Source organism: Struthio camelus, chromosome 26 (assembly GCF_040807025.1).
Source record: "Struthio camelus isolate bStrCam1 chromosome 26, bStrCam1.hap1, whole genome shotgun sequence".
NCBI classification, from domain to species: domain Eukaryota; kingdom Metazoa; phylum Chordata; class Aves; order Struthioniformes; family Struthionidae; genus Struthio; species Struthio camelus.
Window position 1 is genome coordinate 6,998,165 of NC_090967.1, and position 26,139 is coordinate 7,024,303.

Consider the following 26,139-nt stretch of genomic DNA (forward strand, 5'->3'; position numbering starts at 1 on the left):
GGGGCGAGCGCCCTCCTGCCCCAGCCGCCTGCGGAGCCGCCGTTCGCTGCAGGGAGGGATTTGGGGCTAAGGCACGTGGTTTTGGCGCGCCGGGCCGGGCGGGGAGGCGGCTCGGCTGGCGGCGCTCCTGCTCCCGAGGCCGGCCGGCTGGCTCAGCCTCTCCGGGGACCGACTGATTGATTCAATACACCCCTTATTTTAACATATGACTTTTCTATCTTTTCCAACCAGTCGCCCAGGAGCCAGGGGCCCCGGCAGCCGAGGGAGCGCCCGCCGGCCGGCGGGAACCTCCAGCTCTGCCGCGGCCCGCTTCCTCCTCCGCCCCCTCCTCACCCCGCAGCTCCGGGCGCCCCCCAAGCCCTGCGGGTTTCCAGCCGCGCGAGCGGGGCAGCGAGACGTTGGAGCGACTGGCAGCGGAGCTCAGGGGACTCGGCCGGACCCTCGCCAAGCGGCGGGCGCCGTTGCCGGACTCGACCCGTGTCCTTTCCGCTCTTTTCGGGAGCGGGTTCCCCGCCGGGCCCACGGCTCCCCCCCGGGCCTGATTCCTATTCCTGCCACATCCTCCCTGGGCGCCGGGGCCTCCGTGCCCGGCCGGGGAGGGATTTACAGCCGGGAGAGACCTCTCACTTAAACAAAATCACTTCTGCAACGCCATCGCTATAAAAACATTAAAACCGTTCGGTCACCAGAAACAGAGTTCATCTCTTTGCCGCTACACCTGGGCCCATAAATCCTCCCTTTACCAGCCAGCTCGCTCGGGATGATTTACAAGGTGAAACAAATATGAAAATGTTTTTAAAAATGAAAAGCCACCTAGCGGGCTGCCCTTGGCTCCCCACCCGCCCCCCGTCCCAGGCCGGACCCCAGCGGCTGTGCGCGAGGCGCAGGCGCTTCCCGGGCACCCTTCCCGCTTTGAGATTTCCGCCCGCTAATTAGAGCGTTAACGCTTCCCCCCGGCAGCATCCCCGAGGGTCCCGTCCGAGCCTGCGAAAGCCAGAGCGGCGCCGGGACGGGGCACGGGCAAACGGGGCCGCGGCCCCCCCCGGGCTGCAGCCGCCGTCCCCCGCTCGGAGCCGCGCGGACCCGGGGAGGGTCCGGCTCCCGCCCCCGCTGGCCGAGCCGCGGCCCCCTCCGTCCCTCCGCGCGCCCCGCGTATTTTCACTGCTTAATTCAGCCCGGGGCGACGACCCCTCGCCCTGACAGCGGAGAAACTGAGGCTCGCGGAGGGGGAGCGGTTTGTCTCCGCGCAGCGAGCTGGAAATAGGATCCAGAATTCAGACTCCCAGCTCAGCGTGTTAACCACGCGAGTAGCCCTCCAACTCATCCAAAAGCTTTCTATTTTAGTTAATAATAAATCATAACATTTTATTGCTTTTATTAACCAGCTTTAAAATCTTCTCCGGAGTCCAGGCTCCGGCTGCCGCGAGCTGCGCCAGGCGCCGTCCGCCGGCCCCGGTCCTACCTCGCGTTGCGACGCTAGGGAGAAGTCCGCCAAGGCAAAAAAATTTAACAAATAAAGATTTTAGACCTGGACGTGCCCTGTCTTCTAATGCGGGGCAGAGATCGGGCGCCGGGGCGCCGGGACGCCGCAGAGCCCGAGGAGCCAGCGCGGGAAGGAAGCGGCGAGAGTCAAGGGTCCAGGGCGGGCCGCAGGCAACGGGGGGGTCGATAAATGGAAACGAGCGTTTAGAAAGGTGCAGCGGGGCCTCGGCAAAGCGGCCTCGCCGCAGCGCACGCTCCCTCCCGGCTGGGGAACCCAGCACGGAGAGCGGCCGGCGGCTTTTCAAGCCGGACACCGCACGCCAAAGCCCGCGGCCGCCCCGGGCATAACCCGACCTCTCAAGGCTGGGCGGGGGGGGAACAATAATTTCCTGGAATAAAGGATTTCGGAGCCTCGCTCAGAGCCCCGTCCTCCCCTGGTCCAGCTCCCCCCGCCGCGGGGCCACAGCGCCCAGCTCGCTCCCCAAAACGCTCTCCCTGCCCTGGACGGGCAGCAGCCACCCCGCAACGGGGCCGCGCGAGGGCGGCAGGGGAAACGCGTCACAGGGAGAGGAAAACGCAGCGTTACGGGTTTTGTGGGCTTTTCCAAATGAAGGAAATCGGATAGAGAGGAGCTAGCGGGGGGGGGTGAAAAAAAAAAAAAATCAAAGGGGAGAAACCAGCGGGGAAGGAAGAAGGTGGAAAGAGGAGAAATTGCCACCGTTGCTCCCCAGGACGGGATCCGGGCCGGGCCGGGCGGGCAGGAGCCGAGGGTGCTTCCGCCGGCCAGCAGCAGCGCCGGGAGCAGCGCGGGGCCAACTCCAACGCCGGCACGCGGCCGCCTGGATTCGACGCCCCGTCGCTCAGCGCGCCCTCGTCCCCGGGCCGCCGCCGGCTCCGGCATGGAGCCCCCGCCGCGGCCCGGCACCTCCCGCCCGCGCCGGCGCAAACCCCGGCTGGCCGCGGGTGGGAAGCGCGGGTTGGCGTCCGGAGAGCCAAGGCGACGTGGAAAAACGCCGACTTGGCGCGTTTTCTTGAGCATCTCTGGTCCCCCCCCCCCCCGGCAAGGCGACGGGCTCGCCGCAGGGGCGCAAAAACGCGCCTGCCCGGGGGGCTGGCGGCGGCCGTGGGCGCGGGGCAGGTCTCCGCTGCCCTCCCCGCTACCGTAAGCCTAGCAAATTATTTTGAAAAAAATAAATTAAAATGGGGGGGGTGGTGGAATACAAGATGAAACGTCAGTTAGCAAAAGCAAGGAAGAACGTTTGTGACGTGAAGCAGGAAAATTAAAGCTAGAAAGCCCTAATATAGAGAAAAGAAAAAAGCTGACATCCTTTGTGTGAAAGGGAAAGCTGATAATAGCTCGCTTGAATTTTAGAGCAAGGGGAAAATAACAACTCTCCAGCAAAAACGTATGCATTTTAATTTACCGTTTTAAAATCAGTTTGAAGCAAACCGCCCGTCCTGGGTTACGGAGGTACCTGCCCCCGGTGCAGCACGCAGACGCGCGCCGCGAAGCTCCGCGCCCACGGAGCAGCGTGCGGACACGCGGACCGGGCTGCTCGGACGGACGGCCGGACAGCCGGCCGCGGGGACAGAGCCACAGGCACCGAGGACCTGGCTCTCCGCAGCCCGGTTCTGCCCCGACAGCCTTGCACGGCTGCCGCAAGCGAGGGCGGCGGGAATCGGGCACGGAGCTACCCGCGCACGCCGCCCCATCCCTCCCGTGCGCGCGTTTTTAAGCCTTTTCCTCCCACTTTATCGCTGGACCGACATCCATTGTCACTTCAAAGGACGGACACCCTCGGCCCCCATTCAGGCATCCCTCTCCCTCGCGTCCCCCCTCTCCGTTTCCCCTCGCCCCAGGCCCCCAGCAGGTCTTCTGCTGCTCGTTCCCACATACCACGCATTCCTGGGGGGCACCGCCCCGCGTTTTTCCACTCAATTTCCTTCCTGAATCCATGGGAGATAAATCCCTTCCAAGCCCTTCGCCGAGGCAGGCGGCCGGAACGGCAAATCCAGCGGTGCCAAGTTTAATAAGAATCCTGATCTAGAAACCAGATAATAATTGGGATTATCGAGCTGGCTGGGAAACAGCCTCCCCCGCGCCCGATATCTCTTGGCGTTTCGGCAGCCGGCTTAGCCGCGTCGCTCGGACCTGTCCGGGCGGCCCGAGACGCCCGGCCGAGCTCTTCCCGCGGGAGCCCCGCGCGCCACCCGGGGACGTGCCCAGCGCGGGCAGGCGCAAACAGCCCCGGGGCCCCCGGTGCACCGCGAGGGTCGCTGCCGAACGCTCGGCGGCGTTAGTTCGGGGCTAGCGGGGGGAGAAGAAAACACAGCTTTTGGACAGCTTTTGGACGGCCGATGCCAAAACGCCCCAGCGATCGACAGGGACGCAGGCGCGGGAAGCAAGGCTGCAGCAGGTCTCAGGCGCGCAGAGCTCTCCCGCTCCTCTGGGCCGGCTCCGCGGGACGCCCCGGCTCGTTCCTCCCCGTCGGGCAGGCGCAGGGCGGCAGGACCGTCACCCCGTCCACCCGCGGGGACCCGCCGCCGCCAACCCGCGCCCCGTCGCCGCTCCTCCCGCCGCCAAGGCCCCCGCGGGCTTCGCTGGAATAATCCCGTTGCAGTTGGATTTGGTGCGGGGCGCGAGGTCCAGGAGCTCTTTCTCAGTGGAAAGGGGATTGGAAAAAAGGAAGAATTGGGATTTCTCAAGTTCTCTACAGGGTCAGGCTTGGCCGATTTTATTTTATTGCCAATATAAATAGGGCTTTTTGAAAGAAAAAAAAATTCAAACCAGCCCAAATAAAAACCCACTAGAAGACACAGTAAGAAATCCTGCTGGAGGACAGGGAGAAATATCTGTAGCTGGGCTGAGTGCTCAGAAATATTTGTATTTGCTGTCTAAACACTTTATCTGTTTCCTAGCACATGGGAGAGTTTTGCTCTCCGTGTAATGCTAAAGAGAAAATAAACCGATACAAATAATTTCTCCTCTTCTGCAGGAAAAAATCCTACAGAATTTGGTTTCAGATATATCAGGGGAAACAGCAAATATTTCCACTGAAATTAGGCTGAATGACACGCTAATAAAATATACGGAGGAGACAATTCGGAGGCATCAGAAGAAGGAACAGACTAGGTGATCTAATAGGTCTTTTCCATCTCCAGTTGTTACAAACCTCCTTTGCAATTTATTTGCCCTTTTGCCATATCCTGCAATAACAGGAGGCAGCTAACGCCAGGCTGCCTGGAAAATAAAACCAAGAGAGATTTATGTTTTGTACAAAAGATCTGAAATAAAAAAAGTTTAATTCTCGGGGGGATTTCAGGGTTGCGTGGGGAAGAAGCTTAAAGAAAGGCATTTCTTGTATCCCAATAAAAAGTTTTGAGTAATGGTTTTAAATTCTGTGGATGCCGGTAATGCTGTCGCAGCGCTCAGTGGAAATAGCTACAGGATACCCGCGCAGGCTCCGGCGGGCGCCCGAAGACCAGCTGAGCCTGGTCCAAACACAAGTCCGGACGGTCAGCACAGGCAATCCCAGGCACACGCACAAGGGCGCTCACGCCAACGCGTACGCGTGCACATCGGGGCTACGAAAAACAAACAAAAATCCCCAAAATGGAGGAGAGAAGAAAAAAATTAAAAAAAAGGATGCAGAGCATCTAGGAAAAAGGATGGAAAGGCCAGGAAAAAAAACCACCAAGACGGGAAGAGAATCGGTACCTAAGGAAGGGCTAACGCGCCGAAAGGGCCTCGGGAGAGGAGGGCGTCCCGCGACCGACGCTGCCCCGGCGCATCACGCGGCAGCCGGGACGCGCTCGGCGCCGGCGCTTTCCGCCGCCTCTGCTCCGACACCGGCGTCTCGGGAAGCAAACGCAGGAGGCGGAAAAATTCAAAAGGGGAAAGAAAAGAAGTCTTAACCTCCATTTCTCTCTCTGCATCCCTCTTCCCTCCACTAATGACCCGGAGGGAAACGTCAGAGGGGTCTGAGCGGGGCCAGGAAAGGAGAGCGCGGCTCCGGCGCTGATTGGCCGCGTGACGCCCATCACCCTGCTTCGCGGCGCGTAAATCGCTGCCTGCGGTCAATACAGGCAGAGCGCCGCGGGCCCCCTCCCGAGCATCCCCCCGCCCGTTCGCCGGGCCAGGGACGCGGGGAGCTCCCCCGGCCGCCGGGACCGGAGGGGAGAGCAGCGCCTTGGAAAGGTCCTGCCCCAGCTCGGGGAAGCCCCCGCTTCGGTGGGGACGGGGAGGGGTCCCCGGCGGCGGGCAGAGCCCTGGGTGCGGGGGGCAGGCTGGGACCGCGCGGACGACCCTGCCGTCTCGGGCTCGAGGCCGGCGCCTCTCGTGCCTCCACGGAAAGGGCCGGACCTGCTGGGCTTGAGGTGGAGCAGGCGGTGGCAGGGGGCAGCAGGGACCCTCGACGCCGTCCGCCCCGCACGGAGCGGCCGCCCGAGCCGAGCGCGGGCAGAGGACGGACGAACGGGCTAACGCAGACCCAAGCGTTGCCGGAGGACTCTCGCGCGTCCCGGAGACCCCAGCCGGGACACGGTCCGAACGAGCCGATTCCTGCCAGGCTTCGCCCGTCCGGTTTGCCCCAAACGCAAACCAAGGGCACCCACGCGGCGCGTAACCTCACGAGCCCCAACGAAGTTCCTGCAAGTAACTAGGAAAGCAAACCAGCACAGGGAAAGATGCTGTAAAGGTTGCTCGCCTTGCCGCGGAGGTTCCCCGGCTGAGGGGACCGCTCCGACGCGCTCTTTGGCGCAGACCCGCGCGCGCCCCACCGTCTTGCTCCACTTCTTGGCGGCTTTACCTGGGCTCGATAGGGACTTTCTGCAAAGCTGGACCCGGCCACCCGTTGGGACTAAGCTCCGCAGCCTCCGGACGGCTGCGAACCCAGGGCAGGCAACGCCACCGCCGCACGTTTTTCATTGCAACTAAACCAAGGAAGCAAATAAAAAAAAAAAAAGATCCGCGGTTGCGAGCTCGGCCTCCCCCGTGGGCCGCGGAGGCCGGCGAGGGTCCGCTGACCCCGAGCCCTCCCGGCCGCCTCCTCTGCCCGGCCGCCTTCCCCCACCGGCGCTTTTCCCTCATGGGCCTGGAGAGAAGAAAAAGGAAAAAAAAGCCCACCACACATCTCCACTCCTCCTTGGCTTTTGAGTAAGGAGCCTCATTAAGAGGTAATTAGCTCTCCAACAATGGGAAGCTATTTAGCAGCCCAGCCACAGCAGCATCAACAAGCAAAGCGGGGAGAGGAGGAGAGAGGAAATAAATAAATAAATACATAAGCCGGCGGAGAGGAGCCCCGCGCGGGCGGGCGGGCGGCCGGGGGCACGCGGCGGCGGGCGGCCCGACGGCCTCCTCCCCTGCTGCTCCGCTCCCGGCTGCTGCGCGCCGGGCGTTTCGTCGCAGGTTTCCACCGGCGCCGTGCACCGCGCCGGCCGGAGACGGCTTCCCACGCCGCGGAAGGCGCCGGCCGAGTTTGCATCCCGACTTTGCATCCCAACGCAAGCCCCGTTTCTGAGAGCGTCGCTGGTCTTGGAGACGCCTCCGGAGTTCGTCCGGCAAATACCGCTGCTCGCGCTCGCCGTTTTTAAGACGCCTTTGTCTTTGGCTGCCCCGGGACACAGCGATGACCCCAAGGGTTTGCATTTTTGGAAGCACCTTTCACTAACGGAAGCAAAAATGGGTCAGGTTATTTAGCTTAGGGTATGTCTTGATTTTACATTACGCTCTAAGCGCGTGAAAACGGCAGAACTTTGGGCTGGGAACACATCGGTCTTAGATGGCTTGTGGCAAAGGGAAAAAAAATTAAACTCCTATTAGGGGCTGAAGGTAACAACTCTAAGATCTGATTGCCTTCGTAAATCCCATTAAATCCAATGAAGCAGGGCAAGATCTCTGCCCCAACTGGGGAAAAACACCTCGGATAAAAATAAAGCCTCTCAAAGTCATGATTAATATCTAACACAAAAGAACTGAAATTTTCGCTATGAGAAATGAAGAGCTATTTAAGGAACAATTGCTGCAATTTTATAGACAACCCGGCAGATGAACTGTGTCAAATTTATGCACGTATTGATACAAATAGCCGTAGCTCCCAACGCACGGGGATTTTGCACGCCTATGTACATCGACGGAGCGGTGCAGAGAGATGTGCGCGATTATACCCAAGATCTGTGTTTACCGAGATGCAAAAGCAGATCTATTTATATCTATCAGGCTACAGGTAGATTACTATACGTGTCTGACACACAGATGGTTGCAGCCATGTGCTCCTTCCTCCGCGCAGAGACCCTCTGCGTGGGTGGGTGCAGCAATGTTTGTGCATGCGTGTGTATTTATGCGTCTGTGCAAAATCCCATGTAAAAAAGAGAGTACTTTCACAGCTTTCCAGCGGTTTCTGGAAGCGCCTCTCTCCCCCTCGTCCTCGCCGCTGCTCCTTTGGATGTCTCGGCTTTTGGGGTGAGACGGGGGGCAGGGGAGCAGGTAGCCTGCGGGGAGCCGCGCTGCGCCCCGGCGCGCTTGGGGACCTCGCGGGCGGCCAGGAGGGAAGGTAACTGCAAACCCCAGAAAGAAACGGGGAGAGGAAGGAAAGCGTGTCGGAGACGCTGGGGCCGGTGGTCGCTCCAGAGCCTGGCGGGGCCAAGGCGGCTCTGCAGAAGAGGGGCGGGAAGGGTTGCAAAGGGAGAATAGCGCACGCGAAACCCGGACGGAGCTAACCGAGCAGATGCTGCCCGGGGCCGAGGGGAGCAGGGCGGCGGCGGCGCCCGAAACAGCCTTCGCCCGCCGGAGGGGGGAATCCGGCTGCAGCAGCGACGCGGAAACCGCCCGAGCCGGCGCCACGCGGGGTGGCCGGGGCGCGTTTCTCGGACCAGCTGGCGCGAAGCCCCAGCGCGATGCTCAACCGAAAGCTGCCTTCCCGAAAGGTCCCTTCCCAACCCGGGGGGGGGGGTGGCCTCGACCCTCCCCAGCGCCGGCGTGAGCACGGCCAAACCTCCCCGCTCGGCCTGCCCCCTGCAGCGCCCAGCTCCCCCTGCAAAGACGAGCGCGTCCGTCCGTCCGTCCGCGCGTCCATCCGTCCGTCCGTCCGCACGCGGCCGGGCCGGGCTCAGGCTCGCCGCAGGCGCCTCCGACGCAGCAACCCGCCCGCGGTGCAAACGGTCGCCTTCCCCGCGGCTTTTGCTCCAGCGGGCGGGAACGCAGGAGGAAACCCCCCGGCTCGGCCCCCGAAACCCCCGCCGAAAGTTCGGCGCTGCCGTCCCGCGGCGTCGCCGGCCCCCCGCCTCGGCAAACCCCCCCGCCGCCAGCCCTTCCTCCGGCCTCCCGAAGCGGGCAGCACAGAGGACGCACGGCAGAAATCCCAGGTGCGCTCACAAAACCAGAAAGAAAGAATAAAAATAAAAATAATTAAAAAAAAAAAATCAGAAAATAAGCTTTCCGAGGCACAGAAGTGACTTCACAGTTAAATATAGGCCACGGGTAAAATCTAGACCGCTTACAGCGGTTGTATCTGTGCTGTAAATAGAGGGGGGGAAATACCTAATACTTTGCACGTTTCGCTCTATATCGACATCCGAGCGGGCGGCTGCCGGGAAACCGTCCTTCCCGAGCCGCTACCACCTGCCCGCCAGGCGGCCGCGGGCCGAGCGGAGAAAGGCGGCGGGTCCCAAACCCGGCCGGCAGCCCCGCGGCGGGCGCCCACCGGACCTCCGCGCGGTCCCAGGCGGGCACGCAGGCCGAGCATCCCGCGCACGCTCGCTCCGCTCCGGCCCTTTCCGGGCTACCCCGCGGGTCAGGCCCAACAAAACCCGCGCGACCTCTCCCCAACGCTTACCAGACCTTTTAAAAAAAAAAAAAAAAACCCACCAATCCTCGACACCCGTAGCGAGTAGCTAAATATCTCCCCGGAACAGGCCAACTACAGCGTCCCAGCGCACCACTTACTTCTAATTTGGGCTCAGTTATCAAATACAGAATTATTCTCATCTGGACAAATCACACTGACCACGAGATTTATTACTGCCTTGGATAGAGTACGCACTGCAATACGAAATTGAAGAAAAATATTTCTCGCCAAATCAGACATGCAGGTTTAAACAAGCATAGGGCATTTTTCCCCCCCTCTCTTTTTTTTTTTTTTTTGACCCCTTCTGATTTCTCCCTTACTAAATGAGGTGGTGGGGAAAAAAACACAAAGGAAAACAAGGGACCAGAAGAGGCACATACAGATTATTGTTCTTTTTTTTAAGGATGAAACAGTCTTCTAGTAACTCCAGAGATAAATAAATGAGAACACTGCTAGGTTTAAAAGGAAAATGGAGAAAATTCAATGGCAATTTCTGTATTTGTAACGGCTAGTAAACTGCCTTGAATCCCCGAGACCTGCACGCACGCACAGAGCGGATTACAGCACGGGACGCTACCACAGCGGGGAAAATTCGGGTCACATCCCGGACCCGAATGCTGCTGAAGTGCCTGCTCAAATCCACAAACTATCGTTTGCTCTTTCCTTGCATCATTTTTTATTCCCTTTGCCCTATTTTTTTCCCTCGAAAATATTTCCTTTCCCAACGTCAGATGTGGGGGAAAAAACAAAAATAAAAAAGGAGGAGAAAAATCCCACCTCTTTCAGAGGCCAAGTTCCCCGCTCCCTGCTCTGCAGCGCCCAGCGCAGCCCCGCGGCGGGCCGGGCGCGCGAGCCTCGGCCCGGGGGCTCCTGCGGCACGGGCACCGGCGCCCCGGGGAGCGTTTTTGGCTCCCGGCGCTCCTGCGGGAGCCCTCGGGCGCCAAATCGCACGCGCTGACCCCGAACGCCCAGCGATACCGTCCCCAGCAGTCTCGATGCTGCAGTTGGATCAGCCGCGTACCCCGCGTTAAAGCCCCGTCCTCTCCGCCTTGGCGAGGGCCCGTGCACATGTTTGGCATTTAAGAGAACAAAAGAAAAGAGCCCAAACTGTGGAAGCTGGGAAGGAACAGAAACTGTAACCAAAAACTTAGCAATGGGGGAAAAAAAAAAAAAAAAACCCGTCCCTCTTACAATCCCCCACAAAAATGCGAGGGAGATAATAAAATCCATATGCAACGCAACCAACCCGCGCAGAAGGCGCTGCAGCGGCGCAAGCACAAAAGGACGGGCTCGCCGAACTTCGGGCGAGCAGCGCGCGTGCGACCCTGAAGGAAACGCGACGCTTTTAAATTCTGCTTATTCCGCCGAGAGCAGAGGCGAGGGCTGGATAAACGCAGCTGGTAGGAGGCTTTCTAACACCCCCTCAGTCCCGCAGCGGTCTGTAGGCGGCTACGGACAGGCTGCGTAGGTGACGCGCCGGCGAGCCGAGCGGCCCGGTGCCCGGGCAGACGCCCGAGCGGCCCCCACGCGCCGCGCTCCCTCCCACGGCGCTCCTCGCTGAAACGCGGTCGGGAACCCTAATAAAACGTGGAAATGTCACCAGAGCTGTCCTCTAGACTGAGGAGCCCATTCATGCTGTCAGGAAGCGGACTGGAAAATAAGAAGTTCTCTATTAAAGGTTCCCCTCGGAGCCTTCCCGCAGCTGGAGGGGGAGAAAACGTCTCCAGTTTGGAGGGCGGAAAGGGCTCCCCTCGCCAGCAGCAACGTTTTCCCGTCTATTCTGCTACGCGCTTGCCCGCTCGCTGCCTGCTACCCAGGGGCGCAGGAGGAGACGCGGGTCACGTTTGCATACCTGCATGGGCTTCTCTCTCCGCAGGTACACAAGATGGACAAAGAAAGGTCTGTTTTACCCAAAGCACAGAAAAGACAAAATCTAAAGGCAACGGACACGGCTAGAACCGCCTAACGAATAACGCGAACGTCGCTACGGTTCCTTCAAGTCCAGCCGTGGCTGCGCTTACTTCAGCGAAAGGAAGGTTTCTGTGGCTGGTTTAACTTTCACCAATCAAAAAGGAAGAAAGAAAAAAAGTAGCGGATTCGGCAGGAGGTGCTTTTTGGGTTGGTTTTTTTTTTTTTTTTTTTTTTACAAATACATTCACAAATTGCCCCATTTAAAACAACTCGGTTTGAATCGGCATGGAACAAGGCGGGAGGGTGGGGGAGAAATCCTTGTGCTCCCAGTCACCTGGGTGAGCAACGGAAGGCAAAATTCATCTTCATTCAGACTCTCTGAGCTTTTTTTTCCTCCAGAATTACAGATTTAAATAAATACAGCAGAAACAAAACACTTATTTAAAAGAAAAAAAAAAAACGCTTGAAAGACAAGAATTAAATGCAGACACCGACCAGGGAAACCGAAATAATTAAACAGCAATTTTTTCCAAGAGGAAAATACAAGAAACTTCCTTTTGCCCCGCTCGCAGCGACGGGGAAACGCTGTCGCTCGGCCCCAAGTTTTCCACCCCGCACGCCGTCACGGTTTCGTGGCCTGCGCGCTAGACGCGGGTAGACCGAGCGATGTTTCACAAAAGCCATTACGAGCCTCCCAGCGCAGAAAGCCCGTTTTCTCCTTTCACCACCGACACGACCACGGGAGCACATTTTAAATAATCATGCGGCAATAACCGGCAGTACGAGATGCCTTTTGTTACGTTCGGGGTTCTCGCAGTCACTTTCACCCTTTCTTGGCCCGTGTTTCCCGCAGTTCAGATTTCCCTCAGCGCCAAGGGGAAGGAGCTGCGCTCTGCCAGAAGGCAGCCCGCCCGCACGCTGCCAGCTCGGGACCTCGCACCGAAAAGAAAAACTTGAACTTTGCTGAAGTTCATCACCAAACGGGGCTGCTCAGCGGGAAGTCTAAATATTTTGCAACAGTGATTTACCAAACCGAAGGGGCCCCCCCCCCCCCCGTCTGCAGGGCCGGACTAACCCTCTAAAACCGCCTGCAGGGCCAGGCCGGGGCCTCGCGCTCCGCCGTCCTTGCGGGGGGCGCCCGGCCGGGGAACACGCGAGCAGCCGTCGGGGGGCGGCGGGGGCCGGGGTCACCCCCGGGGCCCGCTCGGACGGGCTGCTGGGGGAACGCAGGCCGGGGGCCAGGAGCCTTCCCCCCCCCCCGCTCCCCAAAAAAAAAAAGTTATTAAAAAAAGGGGGGAAAAAAAGGGTCTCTCTAGCTATAGACGTATACCTCTCGGTTTTACATCCCCAGCGCAGATTTAAGAAGTGAAACTCACGGAAAGCCCCTAAAACTCGCTGCAACGAATAGAACAAGCGGCGGCCGCTGCCATCCCGCCGTCGGGCCCCGGGGCGGGCGGCGGCCGCCCCCTGCCCGGGGGGGCGCCCGGGGGGCGGCGGCGCTCACCTGGGGTTGCTGCGGTTCCAGTACACGGCGTAGCGGTCCGAGATAACTTTGCCGGTCTCGTCGGTCCAGACGCAGACGCCGACGAGGGCGGCGAGGAGCGCGGCCACCTCCCAATGCAGCATGGTACCGCGTGTGCGCTGCCTCCGCGGGGCTCCGCGGCGGGGCGGCAGGCGGGGCGGCAGCAAGGCAGGCAGGCAGGGAGGCGGCGGGCCGGTTCAGCGGGCGGCGCGGCGGCGGCCGCCGGCTCCGGAGCCGCGAGGCCGGCCGGTGGCGGCGGCGGCGCTCAGCATCGCCGGGCGGGCGCGGGGGCCCCGGGGCAGCCGCATGCCGCGCCGGCTCCGCTCCACCACCACCCCCCCCCCCGCACCGGCTACAGCGGAGGAGGGGAAAAAATAATAATAATAAAATAAAAAACACCAAACTTCGGCCAAGTTGCTCCGCTGCCGGCGCTGCCCGCACCTGCGGGACCAGGGGCGGCGGGGCGCGGGCGCGCCGGCTCCGGGGCACCGGAGAGACAAAGGCCGGGAAGCGGCTCAGCGCCGCCGCGCCATGCTGCGCCCCGCTCCGCGCCCGCTCCGCTCCGCCCCGCGCGGCGCCCCGCGCCCGCCGCCGCCGCTACCGCCTCTGACACATTGTTGCCAGCGGCGGCGGCGGCGCGCGCCCGGCCCGGTCCCGGGGCGGAGCCCCGCGCGCCGCCTCCGTTGGCCGCTGCCGCCGCCGCTTGGCCCCACCTCTGCGGGGGGGGGGGGGGGGAGCAGCCCGGCGCGCCGCCGGGGGCTGCCCCGGGGGGGTCACTGCGGGGGGGCTGGGGGCGATATGCTGAACGGGAAAGGGGGGGGTGGAGGTGCGGTGCAACGCGGGAGGCGCGGGGGGGGCTTTGCAACGGGGGAGGGTGGGGGGGTTGGTTTGCAACGGGGGAGGGTGGGGGGCTGCTTTGCCGTGGAAGGTTCACAGTGCAGCGGGAGAGATTTGGGGGGCGCTGTGAGAAGGGGGAGGCTGGAGGGTTTGCTTTGCTATGGGGGGAGGTTCACAGTGCAATGGGGGAGGTTTGGGGGTGCTTTGCGATGGGGGGCAGGCTCACAGGGGAGGTTTGGGGGTGCTTTGCGATGGGGGCAGGCTCACAGGGGAGGTTTGGGGGTGCTTTGCGATGGGGGGCAGGCTCACAGGGGAGGTTTGGGGGTGCTTTGCGATGGGGGCAGGCTCACAGGGGAGGTTTGGGGGTGCTTTGCGATGGGGGCAGGCTCACAGGGGAGGTTTGGGGGTGCTTTGCGATGGGGGCAGGCTCACAGGGGAGGTTTGGGGGTGCTTTGCGATGGGGGCAGGCTCACAGTGCAACAGGGGAGCTTCGGGGAGTTGCTTTGCAAAGGGGCGTAGGGTGCACAGCGCAAAGGCGGAGGCTTGGGGTTACGCTGCAAGGGAGGTTTGCTTTACAAAGAGGAAGGCAGGGGTTCGCGTTGCGGGGCGGGGGGGGCTTGGGGTTACGCTTTGTCAAGGCAGGGGTAGAAACGGATATATTCCTGCTAGCTGCAGAGAGTGACGGCGCACAGCAAGGGCAGGGACAGAGAGACAGACAGACACCTCCTCCTGAGGACGGACGGGAGGGAGAGAGGGAGAGACATGAATACAGGAGGAGAAACGCTCCCATTGAGCATGCATATACATTTTTTCACCTCCGATCCAGGGATAAAATTAAACAATAATTTGCATTAACGTATCACTTTCCTTTGTGGAGCTCAGGGAAAACGCTGATGTTAATAACACGGCGCATCCGCAGCCCCCTCGACCAGAACGTGCCCTCGCTGACAGCCGCGCCAGCCCCTTTGTCCTTGTGCGCTCGCAGGCCAGGCCCATCGCGCGCCCCGCCGGCGGCTTGCCCTCGCGGGGGCCTGGGAGCGCGGCGCGGCCGGCGCTGCTGCCGAGCAGCGTTCCCCGCCGCAGAACACGCACCGAAACCCCTCGGGATTGCACCTTACAGGTGGGCCAGCCGGACCCGGCCGGCGGAGGCCGCGTCCGAAAGAGCCACGTAACCTAACGAGGACGCTGATCTCGGGATGTCCGAGGGGAAAGGCTGGTGCTGGCCGAGGGCAGGACGCGCTCAGCTCCCCCGAGAGCCTGCAAGTTCAGGAAACTCCCAAGTATGGATCGCTGCCGCTGCAAACGGATGCACGGACGCTGGTGGGTTTTGAACCTGCCCCTCGAGGGATCCTGGCTACCTGGCACCAAGGCCACAGCGTCGTCCTCTGAACTCGTCTGCTGCGGCGCGGCAGCGGCTTCCCAAAGCGCCTTAGATGCCTCAAGATGCAAATCTGCATCCAGTTGGATTCACAATAGCAACAAGGTACCCATTAAAATCAATGAGAGTTAGCTGCTGCGGCGCTTCCGTAAATCCTGCTCGCTGCCTGTCTTTATGTTTCAGCATCTAAATATCCTTGTAAATCTGTCTCAATCTAATGTGCTTTTAGTTTGGGGTTTGTTAGCTTTAAGAGAGAGAAAGCGGTTCATTGTAAAACACCTTGAATGCTCTATGTAGATAGGTGGGATATAAATAAAATATGGATCATTGTCATTATTTATTTAGCAAATCTATTTTGAAAAACTCAATGAACTAGGGCGTTTTGCATCTCTCCCCCCGAAAAAGTAAAACAAATAAAGGCAGGATTATTTTGAATAACACTGCCAGAGCATCCTCCTGCGCAGCCACCTCCTCATCCTCTGTCATGAAGGTTATACATCTCTTTATCTGACTCCCATCAAGATATTTCTCTATCAAGCCACCGACAACCAATCTTTCTTGCTGTCAGTGTGAAGCTATCATAAAGCTGTCCACTTGTCTATCAACTTTATTTGTTTTCATTTATCAAGCCAAGCCACTAAAAGCCTTTTCCCCCATGCTGACAGGGACAGGCGGTGGCCCCCCGCCGGAGCCCGGACGCCGGGCTCGGGGGACGGCGCGTGGGACGAGCTGGCCGGGTCTCTGCCGAAGCCAGGGGCTGCCGGCGGGGCTGGCGAGCTGCGGCCATGCGTCGCGGGGCAGAGGCGAGACGGAGCCCGAACAAGCCCTCTCCAAAGAGCACAACCCCGGCATGAGCTCCAGGGACTCTGCAGGAACCGGAAACTTGGTGAGCATGAGCTGTCACTGCCCAGCCCAGGATGGGGATTTTTCAGGACTTCTAAGCACCTGAAATTGGACCACCAGGAGACTGCTGGAGCCACTGGCAAAAACCTTCCTGCAGGGCAAGCTACTGGAAGCAGCTTTTCTAGAGCCGATGCACCTGGAAGAGGTTGGCTTTGACCTAGACCATCCACAACAGGGTTCCTGCGACTTGCAATAGCGTCTGGCTTGAAAATGGGGAAGGGAGACAAGATTTCACCCAAACCCGACCAGTGACTTCAGCTGCCCTCAAAACTGAAGGCAAAACATCCCTAAAGGAATAACCCAGGATAAACTTCCTAATAATGGGCAGCAAGGGGAGAGACACTGCTGCTGGAGATGCTCTTCCATGCCCAAGCTCCCTCTGGTAGGCCGTGGAGACTTCGTCTTGGGGACGCAGGGGCACAGACAAACAGTCGTCTCAGGCAGTCCGCAGCAGCACAAGGAGGTGGCCTATGGACGGAGATCAGAAGCATCCAAGAAGAGGGAAGGTTCCCCACTGGACAACTACCAGGGAGAAATGCCCTACCGCTGAGTGCTAGCAGGACTGCCAACAGAGGAAAACACGCTCCCTCCCACTGCCAAACCAGTGTGAAAGCCGCTCGGGAACTGGTTTCTACTCCAACACTAAGCTGCCCAGCTGTCTTACTGCTCAGCAGGATGGTGGCTGCTGGCAGGAGACTCACAAATGCCAATTAAGATCAAAAAGTTTAAACTTCAAACATAATCGAGAAAGCTGAAGAGCAGAAAGGATGCATTTTTCCCCAATGCAAACACCGAGAATGATGTGATAGCCCTAAACTCACGGCTGCTTCCCAGACAGGGTACCCTGTCCTCACTGGGTTTTTTTGAAAAAATAAGAAAATAATGAAATAACCCATGCTGCTGAGCCTAGGAGGGTCCTGCTGCCAGCGAGGGCTCAGGAGGAGCCAGGACCCCTCCTCGGCAGCCGGCGGGTCTCGGCTGTCTCCCACGTGTCCAGCCCCGAGCACCACGTTCTCCCTGGCTCAGCAGCACCGAAGACTGAACCAAGGGGAGAGACACGGGGGCACGGCAAAGCAGGCTAAACTGCTGCCTCAGAGCTTCTGCCGAAGGACATTTCTCCTCTGCTTGAGGTCTGCAGCCACAGATCTAGGCCTCTTCTCGTGTCCTCTCGCACTTGCGAGGCAGAGCCCAGCTGGGGGTCAGCCAGTAACCTTTTGTCAGCATGAGAAGAGAAATTCCAGGCTCTGGCAGCTTTAGATTTACCAGCTGCTCTTTGTGTGTCTGAGACATCCAGGAACTTAATCATAATCGTTAATAACAGCATTCATTCCTGCAACACCTTTCTCCTTCCCACACCCACAGTGGTCTGCAGACACCAGCTCAGGCTGCGGCATCGAGGCGTGGAGCCGGATTTCCAACGCCGCCAGGTCGCGCGGCTCCCAGCTCTGGGTTCGGGGACAGGCTGATGTTTTTTCTCCTCCAGAAGGGCAAGAAAAGCCCCAGGGCTGGGCTCTCACAGCATTCCCAGTTGTTGGTATATTCAGCCCAAAGCCACTGTCAAAATAAGCCCTCATCTCGTCCCAGCCTGCTCCGGACAGTCTCTATCCTCCTGCGGCGGCCTGGCCGCAGCGATCCTGGGGACAGGGCTGCTCATCTCCGGATCAGGCCAGGCGACGTCAACGCAGTCTCCAGGGCACTTTGCTTCCCTCCACGGAGCCTCTACTGAGCCTGCACGAACTGCAAAGACTTTTGTTTGGTTTTGGCTGCTGGCTGGACCAAAGGATGGCAGACGGCTGCCACGCGGCCCCTCCTTGCCGAATTTCATGTACCTTCTGCAAGGCAGCGGGCATTCAAGCTTTTCAAATAAAAGGTCACTAGAATATTTCAACAGAACTAAAACATAGTGTCTTTTTCCCAAGCCTCATTCCTGGAAGGGCTAAATGAATTTGGCTGAAATTAAAAAGAAGCCTGCACTGAAGAAAGCTGCCCAAATAGCAACGTTATAAGCAGCTGAAAACACCAATAACAGGCTCTCCTCCCAGGCCTGCCTCTCACATCTGAGCAAGGTTTGCAGGAAGAGGGAATGTCTTTTATGAGACCAACTAACATAGCTGGAGAAAACAGACAAGCTTTTGAGCACGTGAAATGTTTTTCAGGTCTCCGTGCCGGGACATGGCACTGAGCTCAGTCTCAAAAGAGCGGGCAAGGGCGCTGGAGCTCGGGAACCGCGTTCTCCGGAGCGCGAGTTTGTCTCGCCCGGCAGAGGCGTCGGGGCAGGAGGCGCCGCGCCGTCAGCCAAGGCGCACGTCCCTCGCGCTGCCACGCGCCCTGCCTCACCCCGCTGCTCCTCACGACGTCCAGGGCCGCTGCGCGCCGCGGGGCGCCCATCCAGCCCCGCCATCCTGCACCCCAGGCGGCCCGTGCTGCCGCCTCCCGTCCGACCCCGCTCCTCTGCCAGGCCGGCACTAGCACGCTGCAAACACCGCCGTCAACGGGGAACGCGCTCCAGCACGGTCTGAGCAAACGCTCCCAGCTTTGTCCTCCGGAGAATAACCGGGCTGCACGAAATCCCAGCACGGCAGCTGGTGGTTTCTGCTCTGGGCAATTCCCAGGCATCAAATATAACATAGTAACAACACTCAGCACTTGCATGGCATTTGTACATACTCAGAGCAAGGCATCCACGCTGAAGGCGCTCAGAGCGTCTCCAGAAGGTGGGTGGCCTTGACCCCCTTTTACACATGGGAAAAAAGAGGACAGAGAGGGAGAAGGATTCACCGGAGGCCACTCGGTGGGTTGGTGGCAGAGCCAGGGCCAGAACGCAGGAGTCCCGGCTCCCGAAGGAGCCTCCATCGCCACGCTGCTGCCGGGGAGCAGTTCATGGCAAAGGGCTCGGCGCTGCTCTGCGGCACTAGAAGGGCTTCGGATCGGGCTCTTGTAGAGGGAAAACTCTTGAAATAATAATTACTAAATTAATCAAGCTTCACCATGTCCCTTGAGACTAACCAATTCCATAGTTATTTTGTGGATTGAGGCAGTGAGGCAATAAGACGACTATCCCACCCCTTCAGCAGCGGCTACTCGTTTTGGTTGGCCCCGTTTATGGGCGCCGCTCCACCCCCTGGCACCGCAGCTTTCAAACTTCACGGCCGTTTTTAAAACGCAGGATAACACGAGGCGCCCAGAGCCACGCGGAGAGTCCACGGAGGGTTTGGGGCAGTCGGGGTCCTGCTGCCTCACCACGCTGTCTCGAGTTCGCACGCCCCCTTCCCGAGCCCCCGCTCCCCCCAAACGCCGCGTCCCAGCTCCCCGACGCCTTCCCGCGTCCCTGAACCTGCGCCGGGGCGCTCCGCCGAGGCTTTTCTCCGATCCCCGGGCGACCGAGCCTGGGAAGCCGGCGGGTCAGGCTGGGGCAGGAAGCCCCGCTCGGCGCAGGAGGGGCTCCCGCTCGGCCGGGGGTGCGGGCAAGCCACCGATCAAATTTACTGGAAAACGGCCAGTAAGGGGAGAAGCACTGAGAACACAAGAAAAGAGCCCGGTTAATCTGTCCTCCCGCTCCCGCTCCCTGTTAGCCCTCTGCCCCGACGGAGACGCGTGTTTACTTTACAGTGAGGTTCTGGTTTAGTTTCTACACGTCCCTCCTGCCAGGCGCAAAGCCCAGCACCAACTTTTCCTGTAATGACTTTTTCTTCCCCAGTTCTTGCTAAATGAAAGCAAACGTTTAGTACAGTTTGTCTTGCCTTCTTTCTGACAGCACTGGCTTGTTTTTCTTAACAAACACAAACAACTATTTGCCTTAATTACTGCAGATTCTCGTGTTTCCAGCCCTCTGCTGCTCTAGGGGGGCAAGGCTGGTAGCAGAGAGATAAAATTTACACCCGATTTCTATACTTTGGTTGTATCAGCCTGGAAATTACAGAAAATATTTACTACTGAAATAAAAACTTCCTGCTTAAAAGGTAAAGAGTTACAGCAAAAATCCTTGCGAAGGAACACAATTCAAACACCAGCAAAGACGGTGCAGAAGCAGCTCTGCCTCCTTATTAGGATGGTTGGTTACGATTTCGTTTCAACAGGAAAAGGGGCCCAGACGGGCCGCCAGGAGCTTTCTAAACCTGAATTCAAGTCCTTATGCAGACACAGCAAGCCCGAGCGCAGGGGATCCTGGCCGGCAGACGGTCCGTCCGCACCGTGAAGCGGCTGCAGGTTTGAGCCTCCGCCGGCGGCTTCGCCCTGCGCCAGCCGGGGCTGCGGGTCAGCACCGAGGAGGAGGAGGAGGAGGAGGAGGAGGAGGAAGCCGAGTCCTGTTTACCGCTCGGGCGCAGATCCAGGGGCACCGCACTGCAAGGAGGCTCTTCGGCTGCACCAGGGCTGAGCTGTCGAGGCGGCCGCCGCCGGTGGCACAACGGAGCAAGGCTCGGGGTGGAGGAGAAGGAGAAGGAGAAGGAGGAGGAGGAGGAGGAGGAGAGCCCCGGCATCCACCCGTGCTAGACCTGGCACAGAGACAGCGCTATTAGGCAACCGCTGCGGCGAACGCAAAACTCCCCCAAAACATGCGAGAGGCCGGGCTGGGAGGGCACGGAGGAGTTTGCTATTTAGCAAGTTTGCTATTTTAGTGAAGACCCACGTGAGAAATTAAGGTCCTGGGCAGCCACAGACAAGGGAAGGGGAAGATGCGGAGAGGGAGAGAGACAAATCCATTAACTGACCCAAATGTCAGAAACCCCGAAGTAATGAACAGCCACGGGCGCATTACTGCCGGCTCATTAGCGTCCGCTGTCAGCTCGGGCCGCTCGGCTCCCCTGCGCCGCGCCGGGCGCTGATGGCAAAGCTCCTGAGCTCGGCAGCCCTGGCTCCGCGCGGGCCGCACGCGAGGCGACGGCTGCTCTCCCCGGCCGGCGGGGATGAACTGGCACCGGGCCACTCTCCTCTTCTCCAACCGGCAAACAGCAACCAGGCACGCAGCTGAACAGCGAGGGCAATTAGCCGCTGCAGCGAGCTGCCAAGGCAAGCGGCGGCTCCCCCGTCTCTTGGCGTCGCCGGAGCAAAGAACTAAGAAGCCTTGCTGGGAGGCAGGCCTGCCCCGTCCAAGCGCCTGGGTTTCACGCGAGGGATAACTAGAAAAAGCCTCACGGCTGAATTGCAGAGGAAGCCGCCGCGGATGGTGGGACAACGCGTCCTGCAGCGGCCCAGCTGCCCAGCCCAGCGCCGGGGGGAAGGAGCGGCGGGCGCTGCCAGCCACCAGCCCTGCTCCGGGTCCCCGGCGGGAAGGAGCGGCCAGAGCTCCCGAGCGCGGACCACGGGCGCTGCCTTCCCTGCGGAGGGAAGCGCGGGACACCCCCCAAAACACACGGACACCCGGGGGAAAGAAACCCCAAGATCCACCCAGGCACAGAGGCGTTTTGGCCGCTTGGCGCTGCCTCCCCCGCGGGCGCGCTCCGGACGCGCTTGCCCCCGAGCGGCGCCGGGAACGTTTTGCAGCCGCCCCCAGCGCTCCCTACAACGCCAGGCCCTGAAATGCAGCTGCAGAGAGCGCCTTGCCCCAGCCGCGGACGCCCACGGCTCCCTCGCCTGCGGCGGCGCGGGGCCCCTGCGAGAGCCGGGTGCTTCGCCCGGCAGCGACGCCAGCGCGTTTGCAAACATTAATTAAATCATAACCCCTTCACGAAGAGGGGGGGTGGGAAATTACTGCAAAAACACTACCTGGCTGCTAAGGCCGCTGACACCTCTAAAACCAGCTCAGCAACTAATCACCCCGCTGCAGAAGGGGAAACTGAGGCACGCAGCGACATCTCTCGAGGTTGCGCAGCGGTCACTGCTGCAGTGGGAGCGGGCGCCCCACTCACCGCTCTGCCTTGCCCAAACCCGGACACGCTCGCCCGTGCCAGAGCAGGGACAACGTCCTCCCCGCACAGCTGGACGCCGGGGCGCTGCCCCTGTCCGGAGCGTCCCCCTCCTGGCTTCGCCCCCGTTGACCTGCCGGCAGCACCTGCGGCAGGGGCAATATATTTATTTCCATGGCAAGACTCGCCTCCCCTCTCCCGGGGCTCTGGCAGCCCCAGTAGCACCACGGGCCGCTCCGCGGTCCCCCCCACCCCGAGGCTCGCTGTCCTTCCCAGCGGATAACGTCGCCAGCCCCCGAGCAGCGATTTCCCAAAGCCCAGCTGCTCCTTATCAGGGTGGGGAGGGTCGTTCAGGAGCAGCCGGCAGGCAGGGCTGGAGCAGTCCCCGCCTGTGATCAACATCACCCATCGGGGCCCCGGGAAAGACCCGCACGCAGGAAGCACAGTCTTTCCAAAGACCAAGGTGTCTTTGCCTTAAGTTTGCAGAGGAGCCAAGTCAAGGTTTCTAAGGCACCCAAAGTGCCACAATTCCGGCTGAAAAAGGAAATAATGGCTCCTTGTGCAAAACATCCCCCTTGACTACTCCCAGGCCCAGCTTCCCGCGCTGGAATAAAAGCCGCCCGTGTCTGGAAGCGCCCACCGCAGCACGAGCGAAGCCAGCCCGGCCGCGTTCACGCTAGCCCCCTCCGCCGCCAGGCGGGCCGCGCCGGTCCCGGACAGACGCCCGGCCGTCGCCTTTGGCCACTTTCTGGGCTAACGTCGACGAGGACGGATGCGTCATGCCATGGCACGCTGCAAGGCGAGGAAACGGCTTGCGTGTCTGAAGGCGTAACGACCGCCGTCGGCAAGTGGTAAGCGCCCTAGTCGAGGGCAAACGCACCTCCCCGCTGCTGATCTTGGGCGGGCAGAGCCGGCAGGGCCCCCGCGCCAGCGCAGGGAGCGGGTAACCTCCTTAGGTCCTCAGCTCAAAGCGCGGCGACTCCGTGCCCACCCTGCCCTCGCCCGACGCGGCTCGGGGCTGGGTTTGGGCGCGGGGCTCCCAGCGCTATCGGGGGCCGCGACCGCAGCGGACGCGCGCTCAGCCCCGGCCCGACGGCGCGCCAGCCTCCACGCCGCCTCCGAAGCCAGAGGTTTCCTGCCAGCGGACGCTGTGACCAGTCTGAGATCGATCTTCACAGGGCATAAAATAACGTACTGCGAGTAAGGAGGAGTGAAAAGGCGTTTTATTAAACGCAGAACAACCCTGTTCCGTGCAACGGTGCGTTTCCGCAGGACGCAAGTTTGGGGCCGGGGGGGGGGGGGTGTTGAAAGTTTGTTTTTTCATAGGAAGTTCGATAAAAAGGGATTCTAAAGCTCCATGCTTCACCAGGGAGAGGCTAGAAACAAATCTAAGCTGGGCACGTTTCAGGGGGCGCCGCGGGGACGGCCCCCTGCCTCCGGCCTGGCTGAACGCTCCCCGGGGAGAAAAACCCCCAAATCCGTATTCCTGAAGTCCCGTGGGTTTAACCCCGAGTTCAGGCCGAGGCCGGAGCGTGCGGCGGCGGCGCAGGGCTGCCTCATAGCTTAGCCAACACTTCCCCCTAGTGCCAGCGCCCACGGCGCCCACCCGCCGCCGCGCGCGGCCCCGGCCGCCTTCGCCGAGCGAGCCCGTCCGCCACGCGCCAACCGCTCCCAGGTTCTGCTCGTTCGAGATGGAGAGCTGAGGGGGAAATCTGGTATTAAAAACAAGCAAGCAAGCAGAGTCAGCTGCCCGCTTCACGGCTTGCTAGGAAGCACGCGGCCAGAGCTGCGCTAAAAAGGCCCCGGGGGGAGGTTTTACGTTCCAGGTTAGCGCGCGCAGCCCTTCGCCCGCCGCCGCGGGTCTGTCCGGAGCTGATGAGCGCGGCTGAAGAGGCTGGAAGCCCTGGGCTATCCAACACCCCGCGGCCGCTATCTCCCGCTCTCCCTCAGCTCCGCTCCCGACGGCTCCTCGCGCTCTCATCCCCACGGGGTTATCCGAGCAGCTTCCATTAGCGCGTTAAACAAGACCGGCGGCCGTCGTGCGCCGCCTGCTCCCCCCGCGGCGCGGACGGAGGGATTCGGGAGCTGGGCTGAGGGGCCGGGCGCAGGCACGCGCCCTCCACCAGCAGGAGCAACGCTGCAAACCAGATAAGGTCCGAGACCACACTCGCTCTCGGGGACCCATCATCCCTGCTGCACGTTATCAGGAGAGGCAAAGCCTTTTTATTTTTATTTTAAATCTCAAACAATCTCGCCACTTCGTCCTAACCCACGGGGCCCAGGGACTGCCCGGGCCGAGGCGGGACGCGGCGAGAGGCCGAGGCTGCTGCAGCGCGCGGCCGCGCCGGGAGCGTCGCCCCTCTGCCGCCAGGGAGAGCGGAGCCGGCCCCGCAGGCGGCCGACCGTGCTCCGAGAGCTTCTGAATATGGAAAGGGCAGGGGAAAACCGCGATCCGTCTGGGCTGAACCCATCCGAGTGGAATGGGAAGGGGAGGGAGGGAAGAGCAGCCCAAAGAGTTAATCCGCTTTGAATTGCAACGTGGTTTCAGCCAACACGCAAACACATCACCTCTGACAGCTTGACAGAGACGGATTGGCAGCTCCCGAGGTGAGACATCCAGGCCCGAGACACAGAGCCATATTAAAGTGCATCTTTGGGGGGGGCGGAGGGGGTACACGATTCATTATTTCATTTTCCACATAGGAAAAGAAGTTAAATAAATAAAGGTGAGCGGGGAGGAAGAGCAGAGAGCTGGAACTAACCCTGGCAGGGGGCCCGTCTCCCGGCAGCCGAGCTCCATCCCTCACGGCTCGTCCAGCCAAAGGGATCGTGTTTGCAAACAGGTACGGGGCGGGGGGGGAATCCTCGCAAACTGACCCCGAGGTTCGAGCGACTCCCCTCCATTCAGCCCCCCGGAAGGGAGCTGGCAAGTTTTCCTGTAACCATTAGAACTGACCCCAAGATGACCAGAGTGTTTTCCTGAAGCTCAGCTCCCATGGGTTTGGGCTGCCCCACGAGGGTGGTACAAGGCCGAGCTTTTCGCCAGCTCCCAGCGTCCAGCTCTTTACCCCCTTGCCCCACCGAGAGCAAGGGGGGATCCGTGCGGAGCTGCCGGCACGCAGACGAAGAGCGGCGCGGACGGCAGCCCCCCGCGCGGGGCCGCGCACCCAGCTGCACAGGTAACACAGGCACTGAGACGGGCACAGCACTGATCAGAGTTAAAAATCTTTGGCAGAAAACACATTTTCCAGGAAGGAAGAAGAGCCAGAGAATAAGAGCCCAGCTCTGCCCTCCCAGGGCCGCCTGCCTGTCAGAAGGCTGGAATCACTGATGTACGACTGATGTCTCCGAGGGATGATAGGGCAGCGACCCTAATATTTTCTGCAGAAAACACTCCTGTAAGCTACCTTTGTGCTGGAATGATAGGAATTCATTACAGACCGCCCCCCGCTGCACGGCTTATTCCCAGGGGAGGAATCTGCAGGCTCTCTCCTAGCCTAAATGGGATTAGGTTATCTTCTAGGCACTGAAACCTGAGACTGCGCAAACCTGGAAAGGTCCTAGCGCATCCAGGAGAGTCTCACCAGAATCAGCAGAGCTGGGCACAGCCTGGGAGCGAGGAATTTCTTCCTAACCAAGACACGTTAAAACCCAAGGAAACCTTGCCATGCGTTCCTCTGGGCATGGGGACAGACCTCCAGATGATTATCAGCTTCAAAATGAACACAGAAGAGAGATTTGCTGAGGATGCTGGTCCCGGACGCACTTCAGTTTCTCCCTACTGCTCGGACAAACATCCTCTCTGCTGTCTAGCATCCCTAGCTGTGTCCCTCTAAAACACCTTGGCCTATTATCACCCGGCTCAGAAAAGCACGGTGCAGGCTTTGCTGCAAGCACACGGCCGTGCAGCTTTGCTCCCGTCAGCGCAGCACCTCGACGCCGCGCTCCCGCACGGTTTGAGCGATCGCCACGCGCAGGAGCTGTGCTAGGAGACGGCCGAGGCTCACCTGGGCTCGCCGGTGTGTTTGGGGGCTTGGTGCCGCCAGACGAACAGTTGCGCTGCAGTTTCAAGACCTTAGGGCGTTCCCGCAGCTCTGCCAAGACGTCGTATCTCTGGGAACGAGGGAGCTGTTTCTATGCAAGCAAGAACAAACTACCATAAACTGTTACCAGGTGTGGCAATTCCCAGACAACAGGAGGGTCTGCTTAAACCACTTAAAACTCCATGTCAGGTGTTTGTGAAAACATGCCTTTACGTGAGGTAGGAACATCCTTTTCCTCCAGACAACGCTGCACCTTTCATCTCTCTGCACTTCTGTGCGCAGTTGGAAAAGGGGGACAGCCACCCCGCTTGCGAGGTCTCCTCGCCTACGTCCACGCAGCCCCCAGGCCGTTGCACCGTACTCAGATCTCCAGCCC

General features: G+C 60.2%; 1 protein-coding gene and 1 long non-coding RNA gene across 6 annotated transcripts in view; one reads left to right on the plus strand and one right to left on the minus strand.

Moving 5' to 3' along the window:
* The window catches only part of EFNA2 (ephrin A2), a 42,077-nt gene extending 29,123 nt beyond the window's left edge, over positions 1 to 12,954 (minus strand). For 4 of the 5 annotated variants that reach the window (XR_011136360.1, XR_011136361.1, XM_068919672.1 and 1 more), the window contains exon 1: positions 12,742 to 12,954. Coding sequence is in view for 3 of the 5 variants with exons in the window: in XM_068919672.1 (XP_068775773.1) it covers positions 12,742 to 12,863 (122 nt within the window). In the remaining 2 variants the exon portion in view is untranslated. Of the gene's footprint in view, positions 1 to 6,290; positions 6,411 to 12,741 lie in introns of those variants that run through there. The other variant, XM_068919671.1, reaches the window with a different exon arrangement.
* On the plus strand, positions 12,732 to 19,508 carry LOC138062312 (uncharacterized). Its single transcript, XR_011136365.1, has 3 exons — positions 12,732 to 12,864; positions 14,717 to 15,079; positions 15,640 to 19,508. It is a non-coding gene; the product is annotated as an uncharacterized lncRNA (long non-coding RNA).
* Positions 19,509 to 26,139: the final 6,631 nt, after the last annotated feature.